The 25,565-nt window shown below is 36.4% G+C and overlaps 1 protein-coding gene across 5 annotated transcripts in view; it reads left to right on the top strand.

The window, feature by feature from the left end:
• The window catches only part of ARHGEF12 (Rho guanine nucleotide exchange factor 12), a 155,541-nt gene that overhangs the window by 77,800 nt on the left and 52,176 nt on the right, over window positions 1–25,565 (top strand). For 3 of the 5 annotated variants that reach the window (XM_041770739.1, XM_041770738.1, XM_041770743.1), the window contains exons 4-11: window positions 964–1,020; window positions 12,614–12,712; window positions 13,358–13,407; window positions 16,095–16,152; window positions 18,977–19,155; window positions 20,411–20,488; window positions 20,681–20,800; window positions 22,388–22,528. In XM_041770739.1, the coding sequence (XP_041626673.1) occupies window positions 964–1,020; window positions 12,614–12,712; window positions 13,358–13,407; window positions 16,095–16,152; window positions 18,977–19,155; window positions 20,411–20,488; window positions 20,681–20,800; window positions 22,388–22,528 (782 nt within the window). The remainder of the gene's footprint in view (window positions 1–963; window positions 1,021–12,613; window positions 12,713–13,357; window positions 13,408–16,094; window positions 16,153–18,976; window positions 19,156–20,410; window positions 20,489–20,680; window positions 20,801–22,387; window positions 22,529–25,565) is intronic. The other 2 variants (XM_041770740.1, XM_041770742.1) reach the window with 2 other exon arrangements.

Below are 25,565 nucleotides of genomic sequence, written 5' to 3'. Positions count from 1 at the left end.
TCGTAAAATATGTGTTTTTGCTTTCTCCTTTGTGAAATCATTCAGTATTTAATTTATAAAAAAATGATAATTTTGCTTCTGCTACTTGAAGCTGTTGTGTGTTCTTTGTACACATACAGTGTTACTCAGTTGTATGTTCCTATAACAAAAGGAAGTAAATGCTGAGGTCTTGGATACACAAATGAAATGTATCTTTTTACATATTTTTGTTAAGAAATGCTTTTTTTAATAGAGTATATTTTTTTGTATCTAATCAGATGTTTCATATTTTTAGTATAAATTGTTCTTTTGAAAAACTATTATAAATATTATCCAGGAAGGTAAGACTAAGAAGTGAATAGCTAATAATTTACCTGCATCTTGGGTCGTGGGTAAAAATGAAATCCCAATCATTAATTTTAGGCTTTGTTGGTAGGGTATAGCTTCCGGATCTCCATTAAAAGAGAATTCTTTATTTCTCACACCTAATTTTGACATCATGGGGTTCAGAGGCTTTTATTTATATGATTAGTTATAGTCTTGCTAATGGGTTTCTGCCCTGTGTTCGTATAATTATTAGAGTCTTGTTAGATTGGCCTCCTCTGTATTACTCTGCTGTGATGTGCCCATGTCCATAGACAGATTTGGTGAAGCAGTGTGCAGTGCTTCAAAATGAGGTTATGACGACTTTTAATGTCACCTCAATGATTGTCAGACGATATATTTTGTAGACTATTCACGTGTTGTTTTGTTTGAACATATTTTTATTGCACTGTCTTTTCTTCGATAAATCTTTAAAGTATGTCATTACTTGTGCTGTTCGTGACTGTTCTAAGTGCTATCACCTGTGATGTTCATACTTTGTGTTTGCACGATTTAACTTGATCATGATTCATTCTTTTTCCCCCCCCATGAATTTTTTTTCCCCTTACATTGGTCTCCATATTTTCTATATCTCTCTCCTTTTCTCCCGCTCCTGTGCAGATAGCTCCTCCAAGAAGACAAAGTCTAGTTCAGAGGAGAGTAGATCCGAGATATATGGTAAGCTAATGTAGCCAATTCAGCCTTGCACCTTTGGAGCTTGCTTCATGCTGTTTTTTGTTTTGTTTTTTGTTTTTTGTTTTTTTAATAACTGCAGCCTTCCTTGTGTCTGCTCTGCATGGCATGGCAGGGAAAGGGAGCCTGGGGTTTTACTGTGGCTGCAGCTGGGGAACTGAAGGTTGCTAGAAACTAACATCATAGAGTAAGAGTAGGCCACATGACCCATCTTCTCTTTCATCTTGCCTATGATGGGAAAGTGATGATGTCTCATATGTTTGAGTTGGGTTCCTTCACATAACATAGGTGGGCTTTGAATTCTTGTCATCTTCTTTCCGTGTCCCATTTGCCAAGTTTGGGTCATGTAGGATTTTATGGCGACCAGTCTTTCCCTCTAAGTGTAACACTGGTGTGACTTAGAGGTGTTAGCGTTTCATTGGAATTTTTATTGGATTTTTTTTCTTTGTTTCTCTTTATTGGCCTTACCGCCTGGAAATGCTGTTTGTATATGATTTATATACAATAGCAGAAATATCTTAAGTATTTTATTTCTATGGCTTCCAGAGTTTGTTTTTGCCTTTCAGAAGTTTCCCTGAAGCTTATTCTGAATGGGAAGATGTTAAAATGATACCTCTTCAGAATAATTTTCACAAAGAGCAGGTTTAATCTGAACAGTTAACTTTGGCAACAGATGATTGAAACACTAATATTTCTAGACTGTGTTCTGTCTCCCAAAGATAATATAAACCATGTTCGTGACGTTCATACATGTTTTTCTCTTTCCTTTGCACAGTTTCACCTGCCCTCTTCCCTTGTTTTGGCATCCAATTAGTGCTTTGAGAAAAGCGAATAGGAGAAGCACTGCTTGGAACCATGACTTCTAAAATCATCTCTGAGAGACTAATAAGTTATTTCATTTTAAAAAGATTCCAAATTTGGCCTCAAAGGAAAATCAGGTCTTCTCTAAAAGAGCCAAAATTCTACCAAATGGAAGTTTCCCCAGATGTAGCTATTTACTAGCCTGACATACATGAAAGGAAAAAAATACATGAAAGCACCTCTCCCCCTACTTGAAGACATTTTATAATTTATATCTCCTGACACTTGAGCCCATAGTATCACATATTTTTTTAATATTATGAGACCTTGGTGTTTGGTTTTAAACCGGCGAATGCTTCTGTGTTAAATAAATACAGTTCTCTGCTTTGGTTTTTGTGGCCAGTGCCTTTTTCTGTGTAGTCAAACCTTTTACAGTAGCTCAAGACGAAATGTGTACCATGCTGTATGGCATGGCAAGTTTGTGTTTTCTTCCTTCCAAAGTACTTGGCTCCTCGTAAGTAAGAAATAGCTTCTGGATTTCTCAAGACTCTGTCTTTCTGTTCTATATAAAGAGCTTCCTATGGTTTATTCTCTCCTTAGGAATGTGAACACTATCTTTATGGCTCCCTTCTTTTCCAGTAGCCTTTGCAATGTTATATTTCAACTCCCCCACCATTTTCCTAGATATGTGGTATGTATGCAAAAGCTTGCTGTTTGCTTTGGATGCCAGGATGTTTGCTTTGGATGATAGGATGATAGGTATGTATGCAAAAGCTTGCTGTTTGATTTGGATGTTAATATTTCGGTGATAGGAATATTAACACTAGTTCAGACATGCCATTCGCTCGTTAGTAATAGAAACATTTTAAGTGGTAAATGGGGAAATAAGGTGTGGTTTCTTCGTATGTTTGTTTCTTGTAAACCCTCGAAATACCTTTTTTGGAAGCTCATGAGTCCTTAAAAAGCACTTATAAAAGGGATGACTTGATCAGAACAGAGTTAGCATGCACACTGAAATCTCTTTGACATTACAAATATTTTATCACCTGTGTGAATAGATTTCCTCAGACTAGTTAACAGAGAAGAAAAACAATATCTAGGGAGTAAAAAAAAAAAGCTTAGAAATAATGGATTATGATTGAATAGAGTCATAGTGCTGACATTGCTTTAGTGTAGGATCTCTTAACAAGCCTGTTTCTGACTTGAGATTTTACATCATCTTGGGGTCAAATTCACTAGCTCAATATTTAGATAAATGCTAGTTCTTCACTTACAAATGATTTATTTTGAATCTTCCTAGCTGTTTTTAGAGCTGTTTTATGAGATACATTTACTTTGCTCATTTTAAAAGAAAACCAAGTGTCTGTTTGTGTTGTTCTTCTGTTAAGTTTCTGCCCAGTGCAGTAGATCAGTATTTATTCCATTTCTCCTTATTTTTCCCTCTATACCTTTTGGAATCTGTTGATCACCTGCAGATCATGTTTCTGATCTACAATTTTAATTATACTTAATTTTCTATTTTTTTCATGAAAATCATAATGGAGAAATTTTGTGGACTTTTGTGGAATAGGAGAGAGTTAGTGAGGGAATTTGGAGTATGACTGCAGCCTTTTCCTGCCTTCTGTCTTAGATTCATGAAGAGATTCTAGCTGATAGTATTATGTACAAAAAAGCTATGTCTTTTTGAAACTGTTTTAATCTGCTGGGGCTCTTATAACAAAATACCAGAGACTTGGCTTAAATAACAGAATGTATTTTCTCTCACTTTTAGAGGGTAGAAAGATGAGATCAGGGTGCCAGGTTCTGGTGAGAGCTCTTTCCTGGCTTGCAGATGGCTACCTTTTTGCTTTGTGCTCACATCGTCCTTCTTTGGTGCAAGTACATGTAGAGAGAGAAGTCTTTCTGGTGTCTCTTCTTATAAAAGGACAGTAACCGCATCATGAGGGCCCCATTATTTTTTTTCAATTTTTTAAAAAACATTTTAGATATTTATTCTTGAGGGACACAGAGAGAGAGAGGCAGAGACACAGGCAGAGGGAGAAGCAGGCCCCCTACAGGGAGCCCAATGTGGGACTCCATCCCAGGACTCCAGGATTATGCCCTGAGCCAAAGGTAGATGCTCAACCACTGAGCCACCTGGGTGTCCCAAGGGGGAGGCCCCACTCTTATGACCTCATCTAATTCTAATTACCTCCCCAAAGCCCTGCCTCCAAATACCATTACGTTAATATTAGGGGTTAAGGTTCAGTGTGTAAATTTGGAAGGGGGCGTAAATAGCAGTCCATGGCAGAAGCAAACTGCTAATACTTGCACATTCCTGGTTTCCTGGAATATATTCCTTCAGAATATATTTTTTAAAAAAATCTTACCTTTTTTCAATTCAGCTTTCTCAGATGTATAAAGGTGAAAGTCATCAAGCTCTTTCTGCTTTCTTCAGCCTGGCAGAGAGCATTCTGCAGCATGAACCTTCTAAGTCCTCATAAATCCCTCGCCTCTTAACCTCTTGAAGTCTGACTTCTGAACACATGCTATCTGGAAGGTGAATCAAAAGATCCTACTTGAAATCTGTTAACTTTTTCTCAGTTCTCACCTTCCTGTGAACAGATTGGCAATGCTGATGCCCTTTTTTGGCTCCTGTAATATTACATCAATCTGGTTCTTTTCTCTCTGCAGTTGTTTTGTCTTTTCTGTACTTGGCTGCTTTTCCCCTTTTATAGATGGAGGCATGGCCCACATTTCTGTCCTTGATCTCTTCCGCTGTTTCCAGTCTTATATTTTTAACTGTTTACCGAATACTTCCACCCTAACCATCTTTCAAATTCAGAATGACCAGTGTGAAATTCATCATTTTTCCCTGTGGCTAGAAATCCATCTTTCTCATGATTCCCACCATTCTTTTCATGGCACTGCCTTTCTGCCATTCCCCTTGTCTCGGTTTCTTAAAGTTGTCTCTGACTACTGCCTTTCCCTGTCCTCAGTGGTTTGCCAGGCACCATTGATTCTACCACTTTCTTTCACTTTAATTTCACAGTGATTCCCTTCCCTTTCTCCATTAGATATATTTTATTAAAGTAAGGATTTGGTCATTCACTTATGAGGCAAGTACAAATGGTTAATTAAGTTATAATTTGTTTCTGGTTTATTATTCTCTCTTAATCCACTCCTATTACTTCTACTACCATTTACCTAAAGGCACCAGCCGCTCCTCCACATTTTCCCTTTCCAAATATGGCTTGGGGGTTCTTTCTTTGCTCATGCCATTCCCATTGTCTTGAATGGCTTACCCCCTATAACTCCCCATCCTACAAGGCCCAGTTCAAATACTGCCTCCAACACAGGACTTTCCTAGGTTTGCCCCCTTCTCTGTTGTCTGACCTCTGACATCCTGCTTTGTATCTAGTTATTTGTGTTTCTACCCATCTTTGCATCTCCCACAATGCCTGACACAGCAGAGGCTCTCGTTAAATGAGTTTTGAATGAATGATTATTGATATTGGAGTGAAGCATTTTAGTAAGGAGAACTAATAGAATACAATGTTGACTCATCTTGATTGGAATTTTCTTCTCTTCAGAAAGATTTTAAGGTAGAAGAAAATGGAACTTAGAAAAGAGACTTGCTGCTGGTAATAGTCTAAAAGAATGAAATCAGCCCACTTGGAAGTTAAAGCTTCCTCTTGCTTGGCAGCATTGTACATTTAGAATCCAGAAGCTTCTTAATCAAAGGATTATCTGAGGTCTTACTCATAAAACATGTATGTCTGGCAGCAGTTTAAAAATGAGCTGTTTTTATGAGGTTGCACATGGTCTTTTTCCACACCCTTCCCTGAAGCTAATTCTTGAGAGGTGAGACTTTGAGAAGTTTGGTCATGTAATAAAATCAAAGGTGAAGAAAGACTAGTGTGCTTTCACTAGAATGAATGTAGTATGGAAGGTTCAGTATGCTGCCCTGTGTATTTAACCTTCCATTTTTAGTAATTTGCTTTTTGGTACTATCGCTGTTGTTTTGTTTTGTTTGTTTGTTTGTTTGTTTTTCCAGGAATGTATCATAGTGAATTCTGAGAGTATTTTCTCCTCTTTTTCAAAGTACCTTTTTATGACTTCTTCTCCCCACTCCAAAGCTTTACAAAGGCTTAATTTCTTTCACTTTCAGAATACCATCCTTGGTAATTATCTTTTGAATAAAAAACAGTCATTTTATGTTGGTTTCAAATACCACACTGTCATAACAAGGAAAAGAAATGTCCTTTGTTAGAAAGAGAAAATAAAATTTAGGAAAGGATAGTATTTATATAAACTTTTATAGAACATTTTTACTTCACCAATGATACGAAGCATGATATCTATTATTAGCTTCCAGGTGAAATAGCATAATCCTTAAAAGACAGGAAATAAAGAAAAAATGTATTTTTAACTAGAGGAGTTTTTTTAGGGTAGAAGAGTCAGATTGTTTTAGTTAGAAATTAGGCAGGGCAGTAGGTTAGTGTCCTGAAAGTATTTCTCTACTTTGCATGGTTTTCAGGACAATGATTTTACTTTTTTCTAAGAAGTAATTGAGTATGATTAAAATTTCCTGTATATAAAATAAACTCAAATTTTACTTAGTAAATAGTCATTCAGTACCTCTTGTGTGCCAGGCACTATGACAAGGGATAGAGAGACAAAGAGGATAGGATCTGCACCTGCTTTCTAGAAGTTCACAGTCTAACACAAAATAATTTTAATAGATTTTGGTAATTACATGAGATATGCAGTTACCAATACTCCATATGCCCTTACAAAGTAGACAGTTGTAGAAAAAAAAAAAAACTCCTATGGCACTAAGAACAATGAGAATGGAGAAATATTACCATGACCAAGTTTTAGGAGAGGTTGTTCCTCATCATTATCTCATTTGTTGGATACTCTGCCTGTCTTCACACATAGTGCTTGGATACAGCTCACATTAAAGTGATTTGTGACCTTATAAAAACTCATATTCAGAGGTAAACACATTGTATGGTAATTCTAACAGACAATAAGTGATCTAGCAAAACCAACAAACAAATCGTAGACTATACATGTGTGTAAAAACCAGGGAAAGTGAAAATGATGGAAAGTGTTGGCTGGATGGTTGGTTTTATTTTTATTTTTATTTTTATTTTTATTTTTATTTTTATTTTAAAGATTTTATTATTTATTCATGATAGAGAGAGAGAGAGAGAGAGAGGCAGAGACACAGGCAGAGGGAGAAGCAGGCTCCATGCAGGGAGCCCGATGTGGGACTCGATCCCAGGCCTCCAGGATCAGGCCCTGGCTGAAGGCGGTGCTAAACCGCTGAGCCACCGGGGCTGCCCTGGATGGTTGGTTTTAATTAATGAAATGTGAAAATGGATATTTTGGAGTTAGGTAGGGCTCCACTTTTCACTTTATCTTCTTTCATAAAACATATAAAGCCTGTTATCTGTCCTATACTCTGATTTTTCATTAGACATTGCCATTGTCATAGACATTCCCTGTGTCTCTGTGGTCCTTTCTTGCCAAGATTTTAAATTCTTTAAGGGCAAAGATGTTTAGTAGTTTTGTATTCCTCACAAACTGCAGTGTTAAATAACTGGTAGACAGATGTTCAGTGCAGATTTGCTAAAACAAAAAAGTAGTTTTTTGTTTGTCAAAAAGAACATTTCAGCGATGTGCTAATTTAGTCTTGTTGGTGTATCCATGATTTCAATGTGAAGTATTGGTGATTCCAGTGTTAAGGGTGTGAAAGGTGGAATTTATCCTCTGTGATGGGTTAAAACACCTTGTGGTCTATAACAAGTAGAACATTTCTCTCGAGGAAAAAAAAGCATTTTATTTTATTTTGAATGGGAAGGAACATAATAGATCTAAGCATTTGAAAGACTGGATTTCTGAATTTTGAATGGCATGACAGCTTAGTTTTTACTTAATTATAACTGCAATTCCAAGTTGATGCAGATGGCATAGATTCCTATGACAAAATAGTATCATTAATTTGAAATACGTAGATTCTGAATTGGTTGTATATGTAAGGCATGTTTTCCTTTTGTATTGTTCTAGTGATTCTTATATGTTAAAGTACATCAGATTCTCAGATTAACAGATAGAATAATAATAAATGGACACTATAGTGGGGTTGAGACGAGAAAGACGAATAGGATATACACATAGCACTTTCTCTGTTTCCTCCTTTTCTTTGGCCTCATCTCCTTTTGATGTAGAGTTAAGAGGGAAAGTTATCAAGCTGGGCAATTTTGAATTGTGGAAAACAGGTTTGCAGTATTCTGAGGTAATCCTACTACATTTACTCAATTTTTAGCAGTTTATTAGGTCCTAGGGCATATTTACCAAAATTGACTTCTGTGATATTTTTCTCATAATGACCTCCCTCTCTGAGCTTCCATCCGTCTCTAGACTCTTGGCCTTTTCCCATTTTTACTAATTTACAAGCAATTAAAAAAAAATGTCCTTTGGTGTCTAAACATTTGCCAGTTCCTGAAATTGTAAATGAGGACAGAGCCCCTACATTCTTGAAGCATATCATCTAGTGAGTGGATAAAAACAATAGGTATCAATTGTGAGTGATAATGAGTGAAAATATCAGTGAGGGTGACAAAACATGAGAGACACCTAACTCTGGGAAATGAACAAGGGGTAGTGGAAGGGGAAGTGGGCGGGGGGGGGCGGTTAGTGAGTGATGGGCACTGAGGGGGGCACTTGGCAGGATGAGCACTGGGTGTTACGCTATATGTTGGCAAATTGAACTCCAATAAAATTTTTTATTTAATTGTGAATGATAATGATAGGGGAGTAACTAGAGGGCACTGTCGGTAAGGTGGGCGGGGGGGACCTAACCTGGTCTGGGTATTTAGGAAAAGCTTATAAGAGAAGGTGATTTCTTTCTTCATACCTTCTTGCTGTCTCCTATATTCTAAAGTTGCCTTCTTAGAAGAAGCCCTGCTCCATAATATTTCCTTTCTCTGTTCCTTCCCCATCTAAAACTAATTTGCTTGTTTGTTAAAACAAAACAAAAAACAAAACAAAAAAGAAACAAAAAAAATTTAGACAAAGACGTAAATGAGGATTCATCTTTTTACTTTGCAGTAACAATAGGAGTTTAACATAAAAGTTTTTTTTTTTTCTCAAAGATTTTATTTATTCATGAGAGACACAGAGAGAGAGGCAGAGACAAAGGCAGAGGGAAAAGCAGGCTCCTCAAGGGGGAGCCAATGTAGGACTCAATCCCAGGACCCTGGGATCATGACCTGAGCCAGAGGCAGATGCTCAACAACTGAGCCACTCAGGCATCCCTAACATAAAAGTGTTTTTAATTGATTTTTTAATTGATGGCGTGGTTAGATGAGTAATATATTTCTGAGCAGGAAAATCCAAAGGCAATGTACCCCTAATCATAATAAAATACTTAACACTTATGAATCTTTATTTGTATTTATCAGGGATTAAGCTAAATACTTAATATATATTATATTCAAGTGAAATACAGAAATGTACAGTATGCATAAGTGAGGGGAGTGTAAAGGAAGAGAGAGAAAGAGAATCTTTGAGCAGACTCCCCACAGAATGTGGGCCTGACATGGGGCTTGATCTCACAACCCCAAGATCATGACTGGAGCCAAAACCAAGAGTCAGACACTCAACTCACTGAGCCACCCAGGTGCCCCAAAACATAGCAAACTCTTACTGCCCACTCTGCCTCCCTCATTTTTTACAAGCATCTTCTTATTTACAGGGATCAGAAAAATAGTCTATTTAAGAAGCCTTGTGGCTTAACACAGCAAACCCCAGCATTAGAAACCTCTAATTCACTGATTTTCATTCAGCATAGGAAGTGGGATGGGAGAAGGATATAGTATGGGAAATATATATATTATGTTACAAGTATCTTGATTTTTATGTTGAAGTCACAGTATCTTATTTTGAAACTTCAAATAATTGTAAAGGAGATCATCAAATGTTTGTTTCTAAAACTGAATGTGGATTTTAAAAGATTTTGGTAAAACATTGTCCTTATTCTATTCTGAGTCTCTAATTCTTATATTTATTGTATTATGTACCAGGAATTTATGAAGAATGCTTCCTCCTTGATTTTATGTATTATATCCATTCTAATTATAGTTTTCCCCAATTACTTGAAGGATGCAAGTCAAAGACTGAATTCTGTGAGGTTTAGGTTGTCTTTCCTCTGCCCTCATTACAATGTACTATTTTGTGGGTGTGGTCAATTTGCTAATTCAAATACTGTTTGGTGTTTAGTAGTCTTTAGAATTGAAGGTTACTAATTGATGTGATGTGTTGATGTGGAAGATCAACTTTCTTAGATACAACTTACATAAAATAAGCTGTACTTTTAAGGGTACAGTTGGATGAGTTTTGACAGAGGAATGCACTCATGTAACCGTTACCTTAATTAAGATATAGAACATTTCCATCACCCCAGAAAGTTCCTTTATGTCTCTTTGTTGTCATCCTCACCCTTCCTCCCCTTGTCCCTAGGCAACCACTAATCTGCTTTTTGTTACTATCCTTTAGTTTTGCCTGTTCTCCACTGGAATCATATAGTATGTACTCTGTTTTGTATCTGCTTTCTTTTGCTTCTTAGCATGATGTTTTTGTGATTCATCCATGTTTGTTGCATGTGTTAGTTATTCCTTTTTTTCCCTTGCTAAGTAATATTTAATTATAATGGATGTATGACAGTTTATCTGTTCATCCGTTGATAGATCTTAGAGTTGTTTCTAGTTTTTGGCTCTGAGGAATAAAACTACCATAAGTATTTGTGTACCAACCGTTATGCGGACATGCATTTTCATTTCTCTTGGGAGTGAAATTGCTGGGTCATGTGTAAATGTATACTTACATTTATAAGAAATTTCTAAACTGTTTTCCAAAGTGTTTGTATGGTTTTACACTCTTACCAGCAATGCGTGAGAGTTCCAGTTGCTCCACATCCTTGTCCAGCATTTGGTACTATCAGTCTTTTTATTTTTAGCCATTCAAGTTAGTGTATAGTGGTATCTCATTGTGGCTTTAGTTTTCATTTTCCTGATGACTGCAGTTGTTGAGCATCCTTGCATGTGCTTTTTTGGCCATTGGGGTATCTTTATTTGTGCTGTGTTTATTCAGATCTTTTGTCCTTTTTTTTTTTTTTTTTAAATTTATTTTTAAGTAATCTTTATGCCCACATAGAGCTCAAACTCACAACCCCAGGATCAAGAGTGGCACACTGTACTCACTAAGCCAGCCGGGTACCCTGAAATCTTCTGTTCTTTTTAAAATGTGTCCCCCGTTATTGAACTGTAGAGTTGTTTTTTAAATATAATCTGATACAAGTCCTTTATCAGATATTTGTATTATGAATATTTTCTCCCACTCTGTACCTTGCCTTTTCGTTTTCTTATCAGTGTCTTTAAAGGAGAGTGTATTTAAAATTTTGAGTACAATTTCCTAGTTTTTTTCTTTTATGGTTGGTGCATTTTCCATCCTAAAAGATCTCTGCTTACCTAAGATCTTGACTTTTTTTCCTGTATTTTCTTATGAAGAAAAGTTGTAGCCTTTGTGTTTAGGTCCATGATTTTTCTTAAGTTAATTTTTTGTGTAGGCTTATGAATAAGGTTCATAGTTCGTGTTTTCTGTACTGTGATGCACTTATTCCAGGCTTTCATTTGTAGTAGGCTCACATACCTGTGACATTTCATTAACAGCAAGAAATACATGTATTCCTTAATATGCAATCTTTAACATATCCTTCATTTTATACATCAGACTTATTTAAAAGCATTTACATAAAAAATGCTCTTTGTGTAAAAATCCTTATTTTGAAGAAATTTTTATTTTCTAATCATCACTATACTTGCATTATTTATCATGTTTTATATATTGATTTTTGGTGAAACACTTAGATCCTGCAAAGCTAAAGTATTAAATCTCTGGCTAACACAGAGTTCAGGATCTTCAGATCTTGATCTGTGATCAGACAGCCCTGGGTACAAATCAGGGTTCTGTGATGGGACATTCCTGTTCCTTTGGTTGTGGTCCTCTTTCTTTCACCTTGCCTAGACTACTTTTGTTTGCCTTTTGGTAGAAGGAAAACAAACTCTCCTGTAGAAATCAGGTAAGTACGTGAAAGGAGTGAAAGAATTGGTTGAGTTCAAAGGTTCTTTCTTGATCTTCTCTATTTTTTTCTCCTCTTTATTTTTTCTATGAGCCAATGTCTTTCCTGTCTTTGAACTTGTTCTTTCTCCCTTTTGGGAGAAGAACTGCCCATGCTCTGCAAGTACCTCCTTTCTTTATATAGTCTTTTTTTGAGAGTGAGATTGGATTTCTCTGGGGTTTACATGGGATGCTTTGAGCCTAATGTCCCCAGATGTAGATTTTCTTGGGTTTAAACACCAGTGAGAGCACTCAAAACAGAGGGCAGTGGGGAGGATTTCATGTTACAAATAAATAGCAAGGATGCAAACAGGCCTTCCTTCTGTCTCCTAATACTTCATCTGTTCTACTTTGCCATAGCTGTTTTTAAATCTTGGAGCAGTTCTACTCTACCTGTCCAGCGAGAAACCAATATATATGACGCTTTGTGATATTCTTGCATTTGTTTTGTTTATGGGGTTAGTTCTCTGGTTTGTGATACTGGTTTCACATGCCATCTTGTGTTTCTCCAGATAGAATATAGTTCTTTACAGTTCGTTACTAATATGTCATTATGTCTTTTTCTCTCTCCCATTTTCTCTTCTCTCTTTACCCTGTGGTTCTTGTGCAGGTCTGGTTCAGCGTTGTGTGATCATCCAGAAGGATGACAATGGATTTGGGCTGACGGTCAGTGGAGACAATCCAGTCTTCGTACAGTCTGTCAAAGAAGGCAAGGCATTTTTAAAAACAGTCTTGTCACTTGGGAACAGAGTAAGAATAGAAAAACTTAATGTCTATTGCCTAGAATAAAATAATCACATACATTGCAGGTCATAGTGGTCCATTGTGTTAGATTTGTCTTTAGTGTCATTTATAGACATGAATTCTCCCCAATTGATTTTCTTTGTACTTACTAGAAAGAAAACAGCCTTAGTTTTAGAAACTATATGACTTCTTGTTTGTGTTGCTTTTTGATGTATAAAGCAACTTTATACATCAAAAAGCAACACAAAGTTTATAGAATTTTATAGAATTTTATTTCTTCCTGGCACCAGAGATCTTTTTAGACCAGATTAAAGAAATGGTTATATGCACCAAAACACCTACTTTTCCCAAAATGACAGTAATAGTATATTCTATTACATATATTGAATACATTCTTTATGCTGTAATTCGAGGTAGGTATTTTTTTTCCCCATTTACAGGGGATATTGAGGCTTAGAGTGAAAAAAAAAACCACATAAAACCAATCCATGGTCACACAACTAGTGAGTGGCAGAGGCACATGTTTTTTAACCATTTGGTGCCTCTCCTTCAAGAAAATTATCAGCACATGCAAATGATTTACATTTTAAGTAATTAATTTCTCTTACAGATGGAGCAGCCATGCGGGCTGGGGTACAGACAGGTGATCGAATCATCAAGGTAAGGAAAAGACTATTACGGAATTTATGATAGATTTAAAAATAGCATATATTAACTGTATTTGATTTTTTTCACTTGGATTTTTATAAAAAGCAGTGCATTATATATATTTGTTGACTATAAAAAACACTTCATTTATTTTAAAATTAGTATTACTCTTTACTGAAGGTCATAATAAAAGGCATGAATAAATGGAGTCATGTGTATTCTTAGATAGGAAAGTAACTCATTGTGATAAAGACCATTTCTTTCCAAACTACTCTGTTAGCAAGAAAGTCTCATCAGAATATATTAATATGACTGGGGAGATGTGTTATTATTTGTCAAACTCATGAGTCTTCCAAATGAATTTTACAGAGGTTTAAGAATAGCTTAAGAAAAAAAATATTATATGTATGAGTATGTGTGAGATGAGATGGTAGGGATTAATTCAAAGCAAGTTGCTCTAGTCTAGATATAGGCCTATCAGTCCAGAAATAGGGAGGATTGGAACGATCAGTCATTACTCTTGAGATGTTGAATAATTTGAATACTTAAAATCAAATTATTATATAGGAAAAGGCACCATGAGTATTTACAAACAACTATCTGGAAATAAGTATTTGAAGTTTCAAATACCTACTACAGAGTAGAATGCCTTACTTGTAAAGAGAGAGCACTTTTAAATTCCTAAGAGAAGAATAAATAAATAAATAAATAAATAGCCTAATCAAAACAAGGTGAAGAATTTTATCAGGCTCCCCAAAATAATTGAAATAAATAATATATTATGGAGGATAGGTCTCATCTCATTAATAACAAAGAAGTAGAAATTAAAATGATAGCTTAAGTGGTACCTGGGTGGATCAGTTGGTTAACATCCAGTTCTTGGTTCTGGCTCGGTCATGATCTCTAGGTTGTGAGATTGAGCCCTGCATTGGGCTCTGTACTGGGCCATTGAGCCTGCTTAAGATTCTCTCTTTACTTCTCACCCCCTTTTCTCTCTCCCTCTCTAAAGCATAAAATAAAATAAATAAAATGATAGGTGAAAATATATTTGGTTGTCAGAAATTTTAAAGATTATTGATAATATAACTTTGGCATGGTTTGGGCATGGTAAAATGGCTAGTCTCATAAACTTGTGAGTATAAATTGGGTAAACTCTATTTGGATGTCAATTTGTGAATGTATCAAAAATGATATACTATTTTATTTATTTTATTTTATTATTTTATTTTATTTATTTTATTTTATTTTTTTAAAGTGAGAAGGAGAGCAGGGCAGGGGCAGGGGTAGAAGGAGAGGGAATATATTGAGCAGGCTCCACACCCAGCAGGGAGCCTGATGTGAGGCTAGATCGCATTACCTGGAGATTATCACCTGAACTGAACCCAAGTGTCACATGCTTAATTGACTCTGCCACACAGGTGCCCCCCAAATTACATACTTTTAGAGAAATATATAGCTTTTGACCAGCAAGTTTGCTTTTAGGACTTACCTAAGGAAGTAAGTGTATAAATGTGAACTGATATATGTATAGGGAAATTCATTTCAGCTTTGTCATATTGAAAATTTGTGCGGGTGCCTGGGTGGCACAGTTGGTTAAGTGTCTGACTCTTGGTTACAGCACAGGTTGTCCTCTCAGGGTAATGGGATGGAGCCCAATTGGGCTCTGCACTCAGCATGAAGTCTGCTTAAAAAGATTCTCTCTCCCTCTCCCTCTGCCCCTATTCCCTGCACTCACTCACTCACTTTCTCTCTCTCAAATAAGTCTTAAAAAAAATTGTAAACAGTTCAAATGTGCATAAATGGAGGGCTAGAAAAAGAAATTACATTTCATTCACAGATGTTAAAAAGAATGGATTAGGTCTATGTATATCTATATTGAAAGAAAACCATATACAACAAAAAAGTATGTGCAGAAAAAAAGGCAATTATAATATATGTATGTATATATATGTGTCTATGCCTGTGTCTGTGTATCTGGTGTGTGTATCCTAGAACATTGTCTCAGAGATTAAACTTCATGATTAACAGCTATCATCTCTGGTAGGCATGACTAGTATCTTTTTACTGCTATTTTAGACACTGATATATTTGAACTTTTAAAAATTAGCATTACCCATGTCAAGGAAAATAGCATTGGTTCCATGTTTAAGAGTTTTTCTTCATTTGGGTTAGTGGAAGCTTTGGATAACATTTCCTGCAGTTAGCCTATCTGAAAATTAGTTTTCTTTGTAAAGATTAGGTCATGGTTGGAAAACTTAGAGTGAGTATTGTTAGGGAAATAATGCTTATTTTTTTATCTTTTAAAAAAATCAGTATGATTTTGAATCATGGTTGAAAATTCATGATTGATTTTGAATTTGTAGTTAAAAGCAAAATGGTCTTTTTTGTTTGCAAGAACCCTTCACTGTGCAGGACTTATAAAACCTGTTGTATAGTATGTTTTGTTATTTTTCATGGTAAGTTATAATATCCTTTAAATCAAGGCATTGTTTTATATTCAAGTTCATTTTGTTGCTAAGTTTGCTGAGTACACCTTATAGAATAGTGATAAAAGTGAATATTGAATTAAATATATACATATTTTAATATAGTTCTGTGTACTATATTCTGATCGGTTGTATTATGTACAATAATTTCTAAGGCCAGTGTAGCCATTCTCAATGGAATGTGTCTGACATTTTGTTTTCATTTTCTTACAGGTGAATGGAACTCTGGTGACTCATTCAAACCATTTGGAAGTGGTGAAGCTAATCAAATGTAGGTGAATTTTATTCTCAGTTTTAATTAGTTTCTGAATCCTTTAAAGGAAGGATCAAAAAACATTTATGTAATAAGCCAGATAGTAAATATTTTAGGGTTTGTGGGCCTTACCATCTTCTATTTTCTCATGATTGCACAAAAAGCCATTTGCAAATGAACAGTTGTGGCTGTATCTCAGTAAAACTTTGTCAGGGATCCCTGGGTGGCTCAGCGGTTTAGCGCCTGCCTTCCTCCCAAGGCATGATCCTGTAGTCCCGGGATCGAGACCCACATCGGGCTCCCTGCATTGAGCCTGCTTCTCCTTCTGCCTGTGTCTCTGCCACTGTCTCTCTGTGTCTCTCATGAATAAATAAATGGAATCTTTTTTTAAAAAAAAAAATTATTTTGTTAAAACAATCTGTGGGCTGGATATAGCCTCTTGGCTTGAGTTTGCTTTAACTCTGCATTAAAGGAAAGTCTGAAGTGAAAATCCCTAATTTACTAATAACTATATTTTATCTGCTTCATATACGTGGTAGATGATAATATCTTGTCATTCTTGGTAACATGAAAGGCATATATTTGAACGACATGCATGAGTCATCTGAGGGGGAAGAGATAGAGAATTCACATGGAATGGCCCAGATGAACTGAAATGGAACTTTAAAAATCATCCAGCATAGTCATGTTTCCTCAGATAAGTAAATCATAAAATAAAATCCAGGGTAATGATCTCTTGGAAATCTCCAGGGTTAAGGCTTTAGAATCTTCTGCATCAGACTATTCCACAGTAGACTACAAGTAAGATAGTTGTTTATGGCCAAGCAGAAACACTACTACTTTATTTAATCCTGTTTTTGTTTCATAGGGTGGACATCTTGAGAATTAATTTAATAAACTGAGTTCCTTCTTAGCTGTCTTACCACTGTTTAACTAAAGCAACCCCTGAATCCTTTTTACCTTTTTATCAGACAGCTAGGCTCTAAAGGGTCCCTAGGATCATAGTTCTTAACTTTAGTACTTTTTAAAAAGGAATGGGATGATCACAATTAGATCCCCATCCTCGAATCAGTTTGATTATTTATGTAATGAGATTGTGATTTGTACATTTTTATGTGCTACATAACTATGATGGTTTATGATAATAAGTAAATATAAACCTGATCACTATTGAGGAGTATAAAAAGTAAGATTATTTCTTTAACTTTTTAGATTATATATTTTACTCATTCTAGTGTAAATTTTACTTAATAAAAAGGAAATCATAGCCCTATAGCAGGTAAGATGACTTGCCAATACTGAAAGCCTGGCTAAAAACTTAAAGGTAAGCATAAATCACTGTGAGCATCCACAACAGTTCTAAATTTGCAATGCCTTGCACTGTGTACTCTCTTTATACTGGAGGTCCCTCACATCCTACCGTGTAATGCATCTTCTGGACATGATAAAAGGGATTTCAGATGAAAGCAGTTTAAACATAGCTGAAGAGGGAAGGGAAGAAATAGGAAACCAGTGGAAGTGAACACATGGATAAGTAAATAAGCTATTACTAATGGAGGGCGTTCTGACAGAAATACAAGTGAAAAACCTTACAAAGTATATATCCCTAAATTCTCCCAAATCATAGCATTTGTGACCACTAAATGTACCAAAAAAAAAAAAAAAAAAAAAGGCTTTTAGAACCTCAAACACTGACACAATTGATGGTGAGTTCTGCAGGCAGTTAAATAGGGATACAAGTATGAAATGCATTTAAATGTTCTGTTGAAAAGTCTAAGAGGAAGATATCGTCACTTTAAGGTCTGTTATCTAGAAAAGTCATTTATTTGGAAAGTCTCCTCTCGATGCTAGATAAATCATGAATGTCTGTTCTGGAGTCTTTCTGGTTAGGTTTGGTTTTGCCCTCTGTCCTTTATGCCTAGTGAAGTTCTGTCTTCACACTTAAAGTAGAAAAACTCAAATTTATTGTGTGTTCTTTCCTGTTTTCGTGGCATATTTTTTGTCCTCATTTTTTTTTAAAGATTTTATTTATTCATGAGAGACAGAGAGAGAGAGAGAGAGAGAGGCAGGGATACAGGCAGAGGGAGAAGCAGGCTCCATGCAGGGAGCCTGATGTGGGACTCGATCCTGGGACTCCAGGATCACGCCCTGGGCTGAAGGCAGGCGCTAAACCGCTGAGCCACCCAGGGATCCCCTGTCCTACTCATTTTTTTTTTAACTTTTTTATTTATTTATGATAGTCACACACAGAGAGAGAGAGAGAGGCAGAGACATAGGCAGAGGGAGAAGCAGGCTCCATGCACCGGGAGCCCGATGTGGGATTCGATCCCGGGTCTTCAGGATCGCGCCCTGGGCCAAAGGCAGGCACCAAACTGCTGCGCCACCCAGGGATCCCTCCTACTCATTTTTTAAAGTTAATTTAAAATTGCATCATGATATTCCAGAAAATTAGTTGAACCCTGCCTAGTTAGTATCATCTCAAAATATGATGGTTTCCTGAATTTAAGAAATTAATTGAACATAGTCATTAGTAGATGGTTGATAATAACTTACCCTTCCCGAAATTAAGAACAATTCTTGGGATTATAAATTTTATTTGCCTTTGTGTCATATCTGATCGTATGAATAGTAATTTGCTCTCTGAAAATGGCATCGTCCCTTTAGATTTTTAGAGGACTCATAAAAAAGAAATGACAAGTTGGATTCTTTTTCTGTGGAGCAGTGATTGGTAGATAATCAGACTTGCTCACATTACTGGATCTTACAGAACTGTCAAAGGTGAAGTAGCGAAATACTGTAGACAAGTCTTTGACTGTTATTTTTCCTGTTCTCCCTCCCCAAGCTGGTTCCTATGTAGCTCTCACCGTTCAGGGACGCCCACCTGGGTCGCCCCAGATTCCACTCGCTGATTCTGAAGTAGAGCCATCAGTCATTGGACATATGTCTCCCATCATGACATCCCCTCATTCACCTGGAGCATCTGGGAACATGGAGAGAATTACTAGTCCTGTGCTCATGGGGGTAAGAGGGGGGAAAGCTTCTTTTAAATGCTCAGTGTGTAATGATGACTTTGCTTTATATTAAGAGTTTTAAAGCATTGATCTGATAAATTTAAGTTCAAGATACTGGAAAATAGCTTCCTTATATAAAAATTATGTATTAATTTGAAATTATTACAGAGTATTAGGATAGCAGATTGAATTAAGAAAGATTTAACACCTGTCATATATAGAACAAGGTGTCATTCACAAAAATATAATTAAGATACCCTATGTTCAAGGGCCTTAGTTGTCTTCGGATATAAACTTTAAGAGGACAGAGTTTTGTTTGTTTGTTTATTGCATCCCAGTGCCTGAAATATTGCTTGGCAGGTAGTAGATACTTAAACCTTTGTTGTTTGAGAATGAATCAAGAGTATACAAGTCATTATAATACAAAGACAGAATGTAGACATTACGAGGGGGGAATATATTAAGTCCTGTGACAATTCAAAGGAGGGAGGAAGCATATCAGTTGTAATAAGGAAGGACTTTATGGAAAGCTACTATTTGAATTGAGCCTTGAAAAACAGGTAACATTTAAGTAGTGGCCATGGGGAGGGAAGTAAACCAGGTAAAAGAAATAGAATAAACAGAGATAAAGAGCCAGGAAAGCACCAAGTATGTGGGGGAAGTTCTAAGATTCTTGTTTGGCTGGTGCCCGTTAAGGATTTAAGTAGTGGGAGATGAGGCTTGAAAAAAGTAAGACTATTTATTTTGAAAAATCACAACTACCAGGCTTATTTACATGTACCCGAAGAGGCAGTACGAATCCATTAAAATTGGGGAGTGGGGGTGGGCAAGAGAGTGACGTGATTGTAGCAGGATTTGAGGAAGGATAATTAGATAAAGTCTTACAGGGTTGTGAAACAAAGATAGATGGTGAAGAGGAGTTAGGGAGCTGTCTTAACATTTTAGGCAGGAGGTACTGGGAATTTATGTCATGCATGGGGATTGACAATACAGATCCAAAGGATGGATGGAAAGTGTAACATAATGATATTATACTTAAGGCAACTTCATTTCTCCAGCTAATATCAAAATGTAATGTCTTGAACCTAGTTTAGTAAAAGTGAAATAGAAAGGCTGAAGTTTCCCTGTAACCTTTTGACTTTGAGCGTCAGGTCTCACAGCCTGTCTTTATAACCGCTGCTTATTTTAGCTTCACTTCACTATATGGGTTCTTGTTTGTTTGTTTGTTGTTGTTGGTTTGTGTTTTTTTTTTATCTTTTTTCTAGGAGGAAAACAATGTGGTTCATAACCAGAAAGTAGAAATTCTGAGAAAGATGTTACAGAAAGAACAGGAACGGCTACAGGTACTAAAGTTAGAAATGGGGCTTTTTACAGGCTAATGAAATTGTGAGTGGGAGTAGTTGAGTTGGTATTTGTCATGGTCACAGTCAAGTAGTACTGTAATCAATGCCATCACTATTTTATTAAGAATGGACTTTTTCTATATTTTCTTGCCACAAGTAATTAATTCTCAAAATATTTTTATAACTTTTCAGTTATTGCAGGAAGATTACAACCGAACACCTGCCCAAAGATTGCTAAAAGAGATCCAAGAGGCCAAGAAACACATTCCTCAGCTGCAAGAGCAGTTATCCAAAGCCACAGGCTCTGCTCAGGTAGCATCACTATTAAAAGTGCTACCCAACTTTTTGCAGGAGATTTTTCTTCTGGGAATGTGTTAGAGAATGTTGCAGTTGCCTTTTTTAAAAGTTTTTTTTTTTCCTAGCATAGGCCAAGAGGATGTCCTGTGTAGCATGTTACAGAAATAATGATGTAACTACAAGAAATGTGGGCTTCCGATTCTTTGCTTGCTCATGATATCATGTTCCTTTGTTCCATAATTTAAAAAGAACTGAGTGCTTTTGCTTTGATGTGACAAACTACTAAAATGTATTTATATACGTTTGCATTTTTGAGACTCATTCTGCCATTTTGAAAGAGAATGACATGTTTTTATGTAGGAATGTAAGATTTTATAAAGTGACAGGCATTATGCTAAATACAGAGACAAACATGTTCTTGCTAATCTTTACAGCAACCCTCTGAGATTAGATACTACTATTGTTTGCCCTCATTTTACGTGTACCTTTAGAGAAACTCAGATTAAATAATTTGCCTGAAGTCATATAGCTCAAAAGCAATGGAACTGGAATTTAGACCCAGTCTGATGAGTTACAAAGCACTTTCATGTTCTTAGCAACTATATTTTTACTGAAGTTTTAAACTAGATATAAACAGAATTTATTACACAGGTGTAAGTTATGAAGATGATGGTCTTACTAGAAACAGTAGCTCAGCCAGATTTGTATTCTCTAATATTCATGTTTGGGATAGGAAAAGGTCCTTTATCTCACTTTAAAGTAAAATGGACCATATTCCTGTACCATTTAAAATGAGTAAAAGCTGTTGATTCATTATGCTTTCTGAGTCTGTGAGTGAAAGCCACAGTTTCATAGAACTCAAAGGATTCTTTGAGATCATGTAGCCTCATTGGCTCATCTTAAAGTCAAAACATCATGCAGTTCAGAAAATTAGAGCCTAAACTGGTTAAATGACATAGCCAAGGTCACATCACTGTAAGGTCTCCTGACTTCCTGGTTTGATGTACTTGTGGCTACATGGTATCTAGTTTTTTTCATTACTCTCAGTCCCATTAGCTCTATGAGATTTTGAGTATTATGCCTCAGTAATGTTGACAGTTTTATGTTGTTATAATTACTGAACGAAGACAACATTTTTATTCTGTTCAAACAATAAAAACGTGGTTCCTGATCTAAAAGCCTGTATTCTATTATAGCATTGTGTTCCAGAATTGGCTACTTATTGAAATTCAAAAGTGTTGGAAGGCAGTTAACGAGAAGTTATAGTGTAATAATCTTTACTATAATGGGCAGGAAATATGAATCATCTAATTTAACCAACTATTTTACCTTTCTGCCCTATTCAGAAGTTTGAACTTTTATTCTCCTTGCTAAAACATCATTTTCCCTGTCTTTGAAATCATGCCATATTAGAACCACAGAATTGGTAGTTATTTATACTTTAAGTTTTTAGAGGTTTAAGCCTCCTTGATCACATCAAACTGGCCAGATTTTTGGTAAATCTCCAATTAGGTGACAGTGTGAGTCTGTTTATGCAGTCGGTAATGAATGTTTCTTTTATTGTGTTGGTGTGTGTGTGTGTGTGTATTTAATCTGTTTTAGGATGGAGCTGTAGTTACCTCCTCCAAGCCTGTAGGTGAGCCGCTGACAGCCAGTGAGGTAGAAGCAGATCCTGGTGAGGGAATAGGCAGACTTGACTACTGCACTGGAGATGCTTCTCGGCCCGGCAGTGACAGCGCTGACGTAAGTGTTCTGCATCATGGTTTTCTTCTCTACAGCTCCTTTCCATATTTGATTTTAAGTTACATGAATTAGAGGTGTTCTCTTATTACTTACCTTTATCACCACCTTTAATATAGCAATTAGATGAGCAGAAATTCTGCACTCTGTTGTCTATGTTCAGAGTTCACTTTTCCCCTTAGATACACATTGCCAAATGTTTCTTTTGAGGAGGTGGAATTTCCCAGCAGGCATCTTGTTTGTGGGTTGAGAAGTTAATAATGCCTTTTTTTTTTTTTTTTAACCGAACCAAGAGGCCAACTGTTGATATCTTTAAGAGCATGTTAATATTCCATTTGTGGTCAGAGTGACTCAGTCTTGAATCACAGGGCACTTTGCCATTACAAAGAGGAAAAGCCTTAGTCTTATTAGATAGACTTGAGTTAATAGTCCTTGTTTAGTAACACTTTCTTGATTAACCCCCAAACTGCCAGATGAAGATGGATCTTTGTTAAGATGAATACGATGTACCACCATGGTCGTAGGAGTACTGACCAGTCGAATTCACTGTTGCTTACTCAGCATTCCTTTGTAGGTAGTATGCAGTGATAGGAATAATGACTTAAGAATAGACCACCCTCTTTATTTTATTTTAATTTTTTTAAAGATTTTATTTATTCATGAGAGAGGCAGAGACATAAGCAGAGGGAGAAGCAGGCTCCCTGCAGGGAGCCCAGTGTGGGACTCAATCCCAGGACCCCAGGATCACGACCTGAGCCAAAGGCAGACACTCAACCATTGAGCCATGCAGGCACCCCAATCACCCTCTTTAAAAGTGATAAGGAAAATAGTCTAAACCAGTGTTTTGAAAACTGTGGATCATGGAATCAATTTAGTGGGTTTGGGCTAGCATTAAAAAAAAAAAGAATAGGGGATCCCTGGGTGGCTCAGTGGTTTGGCGCCTGCCTTTGGCCCAGGGTGTGATCCTGGAGTCCCGGGATCGAGTCCCACATCAGGCTCCTGCATGGAGCCTGCTTCTCCCTCTGCCTGTGTCTGCCTCTCTCTCTCTCTCTCTCTCTAATGAATGAGTAAATAAAATATTTAAAAAACAAAGGAATAGAATAGAAAATAATGCTTTGTAAGATACAGATAAACTAAGTGTTACTTCTTGTGACTTTTATTATGTATAAACGTACAATGCACATGTGTGTGTTCACATGCTTTAACAATGTAAAGTGTCTTATTGAAGGTAGTGGAAAAAAAATTGAAAGCCACTGGTTAAAGCCATCATTCAGGCCACCTTTTGAGGCTTAGGCCCAATGACTCAGAACTTCATTCAAGGAAAATTTGAGGATTTTTTTTGGGGGGAGTGGTGAGGGGCAAGGGGGAAGATAGTGCTAGCAGTCTTATGATTAGATGGGCAAAACTGACTCAAAAAAACACTTACTGGGCATACATACCATATGCTGTAATGAGTGTTTTACATTTCTTATTTTAGTTAATTCTGCTGTTATCATAATTTTACAAAAGAAAAAACTGGCCAAAGGGAGTTAACGAATTTGCTAATAACTTACACAGATAATCTGTAATCTGCCTACATCTAGCTCTAAAGTACCAGTACTCTAAATATAAACGAAAGTACTGAGGAGTAGAAACGCATAACATTTGGGGAGAGCAGTGAAAACTTTACTGATGTATTAGGGTTATGGACGGAATGGCTAGAGTTTATCTTAGAAATAAAGGCTTGACTTCAGGTTCTAAAAGGCTTCATGATGTTCTCGCAGAACTGTTTTTAAGGATTTTTCTTGCTTTCTCCTTTTAGATTTAGTGCTGTTTCTCCTGTCTGTTTTCATCTCTACCATTAGATATTTTCTTGAGAGGACAGGGACATCTTTGACTTTATGTCACCAAAGCTTGGCAGATCCTACAATTAGGAATTTTCAACAAATGGCACAAAAGAAAAATTTGAATATTATCTTGTATTTAGAGGAACATTGCAATGAAATGTGTGGCTTAGAAATATAACTTTAAAAAAATATATAACTTTATGGAACACAGAATGAATTGACAAGTGTAGAAATAGGCATCCCAGTGACTTGAGACTGAGATATGATTTGTATTTAGTAAGTATTTGAATGAACAACAGAATGAATGAGAGTTTGGGCTTTATCTTGCATGTAGAAATGAGAAGCATAGTCAGAAACATGTCAGAGTAGAAACAAATTCGAATAAAGAGACAGAAGACTGTTTAGCTTACTAGGATCTTTCCAAATGTATGTTGAATGGCTAATAAATATTGGCTCCCTACTTTGTGCCAGTAGTTGGGCCTAATGCTGTACAAATACTCTTCTAAACTCTCCTAATAGTATTAAAGAAGTATCACCATTTTTTAGATGAGGATATTGAAGCCGGGTAAATAATAAACCGGATGTTGTGGAAATCCAGGTGAGAGATGATAGAATGCAGGCGAGGATATTCACTGAACACATAAGAAATTCGTTTAATTCTTACAAGCATCTGTGTGGGGCAGTCCTGGTGGCTCAGCGGTTTGGTGCCGCCTGGAGTCCAGGGCCTGATCCTGGAGACCGGGATCAAGTCCTACATCGGGCTCCCTGCTTGGAGCCTGCTTCTCCCTCTGCCTGTGTCTCTGCCTCTGTGTGTGTGTGTGTGTCTCATGAATAAATAAATAAAATCTTAAAAACAAAAACAACAACAAAAAAATCAAGCGTCTGTGTGAAGCTAAAGATGTGCTGCTTTTTCCTTACAGATTCCCACCTTTGTTCCATGTGGACTCTATTAAGACTGTAGGAGCCAATCAGTCTTCTATCTTTTGTATCAGTGCTTTTAAATTTTTCTCCATTTTCTACTTGTCTAAAGTAATCTTCTTGTGATGTTTGTGATATCATTCTTATTGTAAAGCTCCCTGCTCATGCTAACCTCAGAAAAGGCTTTGAATACCCAACACCCAGTTCTCACAGTAGAAGCAAGTTCATCACAAATCATCTAAAATTTAGAGCATCTGCCTCTCAGATTTTTGTGAATTTGTGGCTGGTGTTTTTTA

This window comes from Vulpes lagopus, chromosome 10 (genome assembly GCF_018345385.1).
Source record: "Vulpes lagopus strain Blue_001 chromosome 10, ASM1834538v1, whole genome shotgun sequence".
Classification (NCBI taxonomy): Eukaryota; Metazoa; Chordata; class Mammalia; order Carnivora; family Canidae; genus Vulpes; species Vulpes lagopus.
The sequence above is the reverse complement of the archived record's forward strand: the minus strand, read 5'-3'. Positions and strand labels throughout refer to the sequence as shown.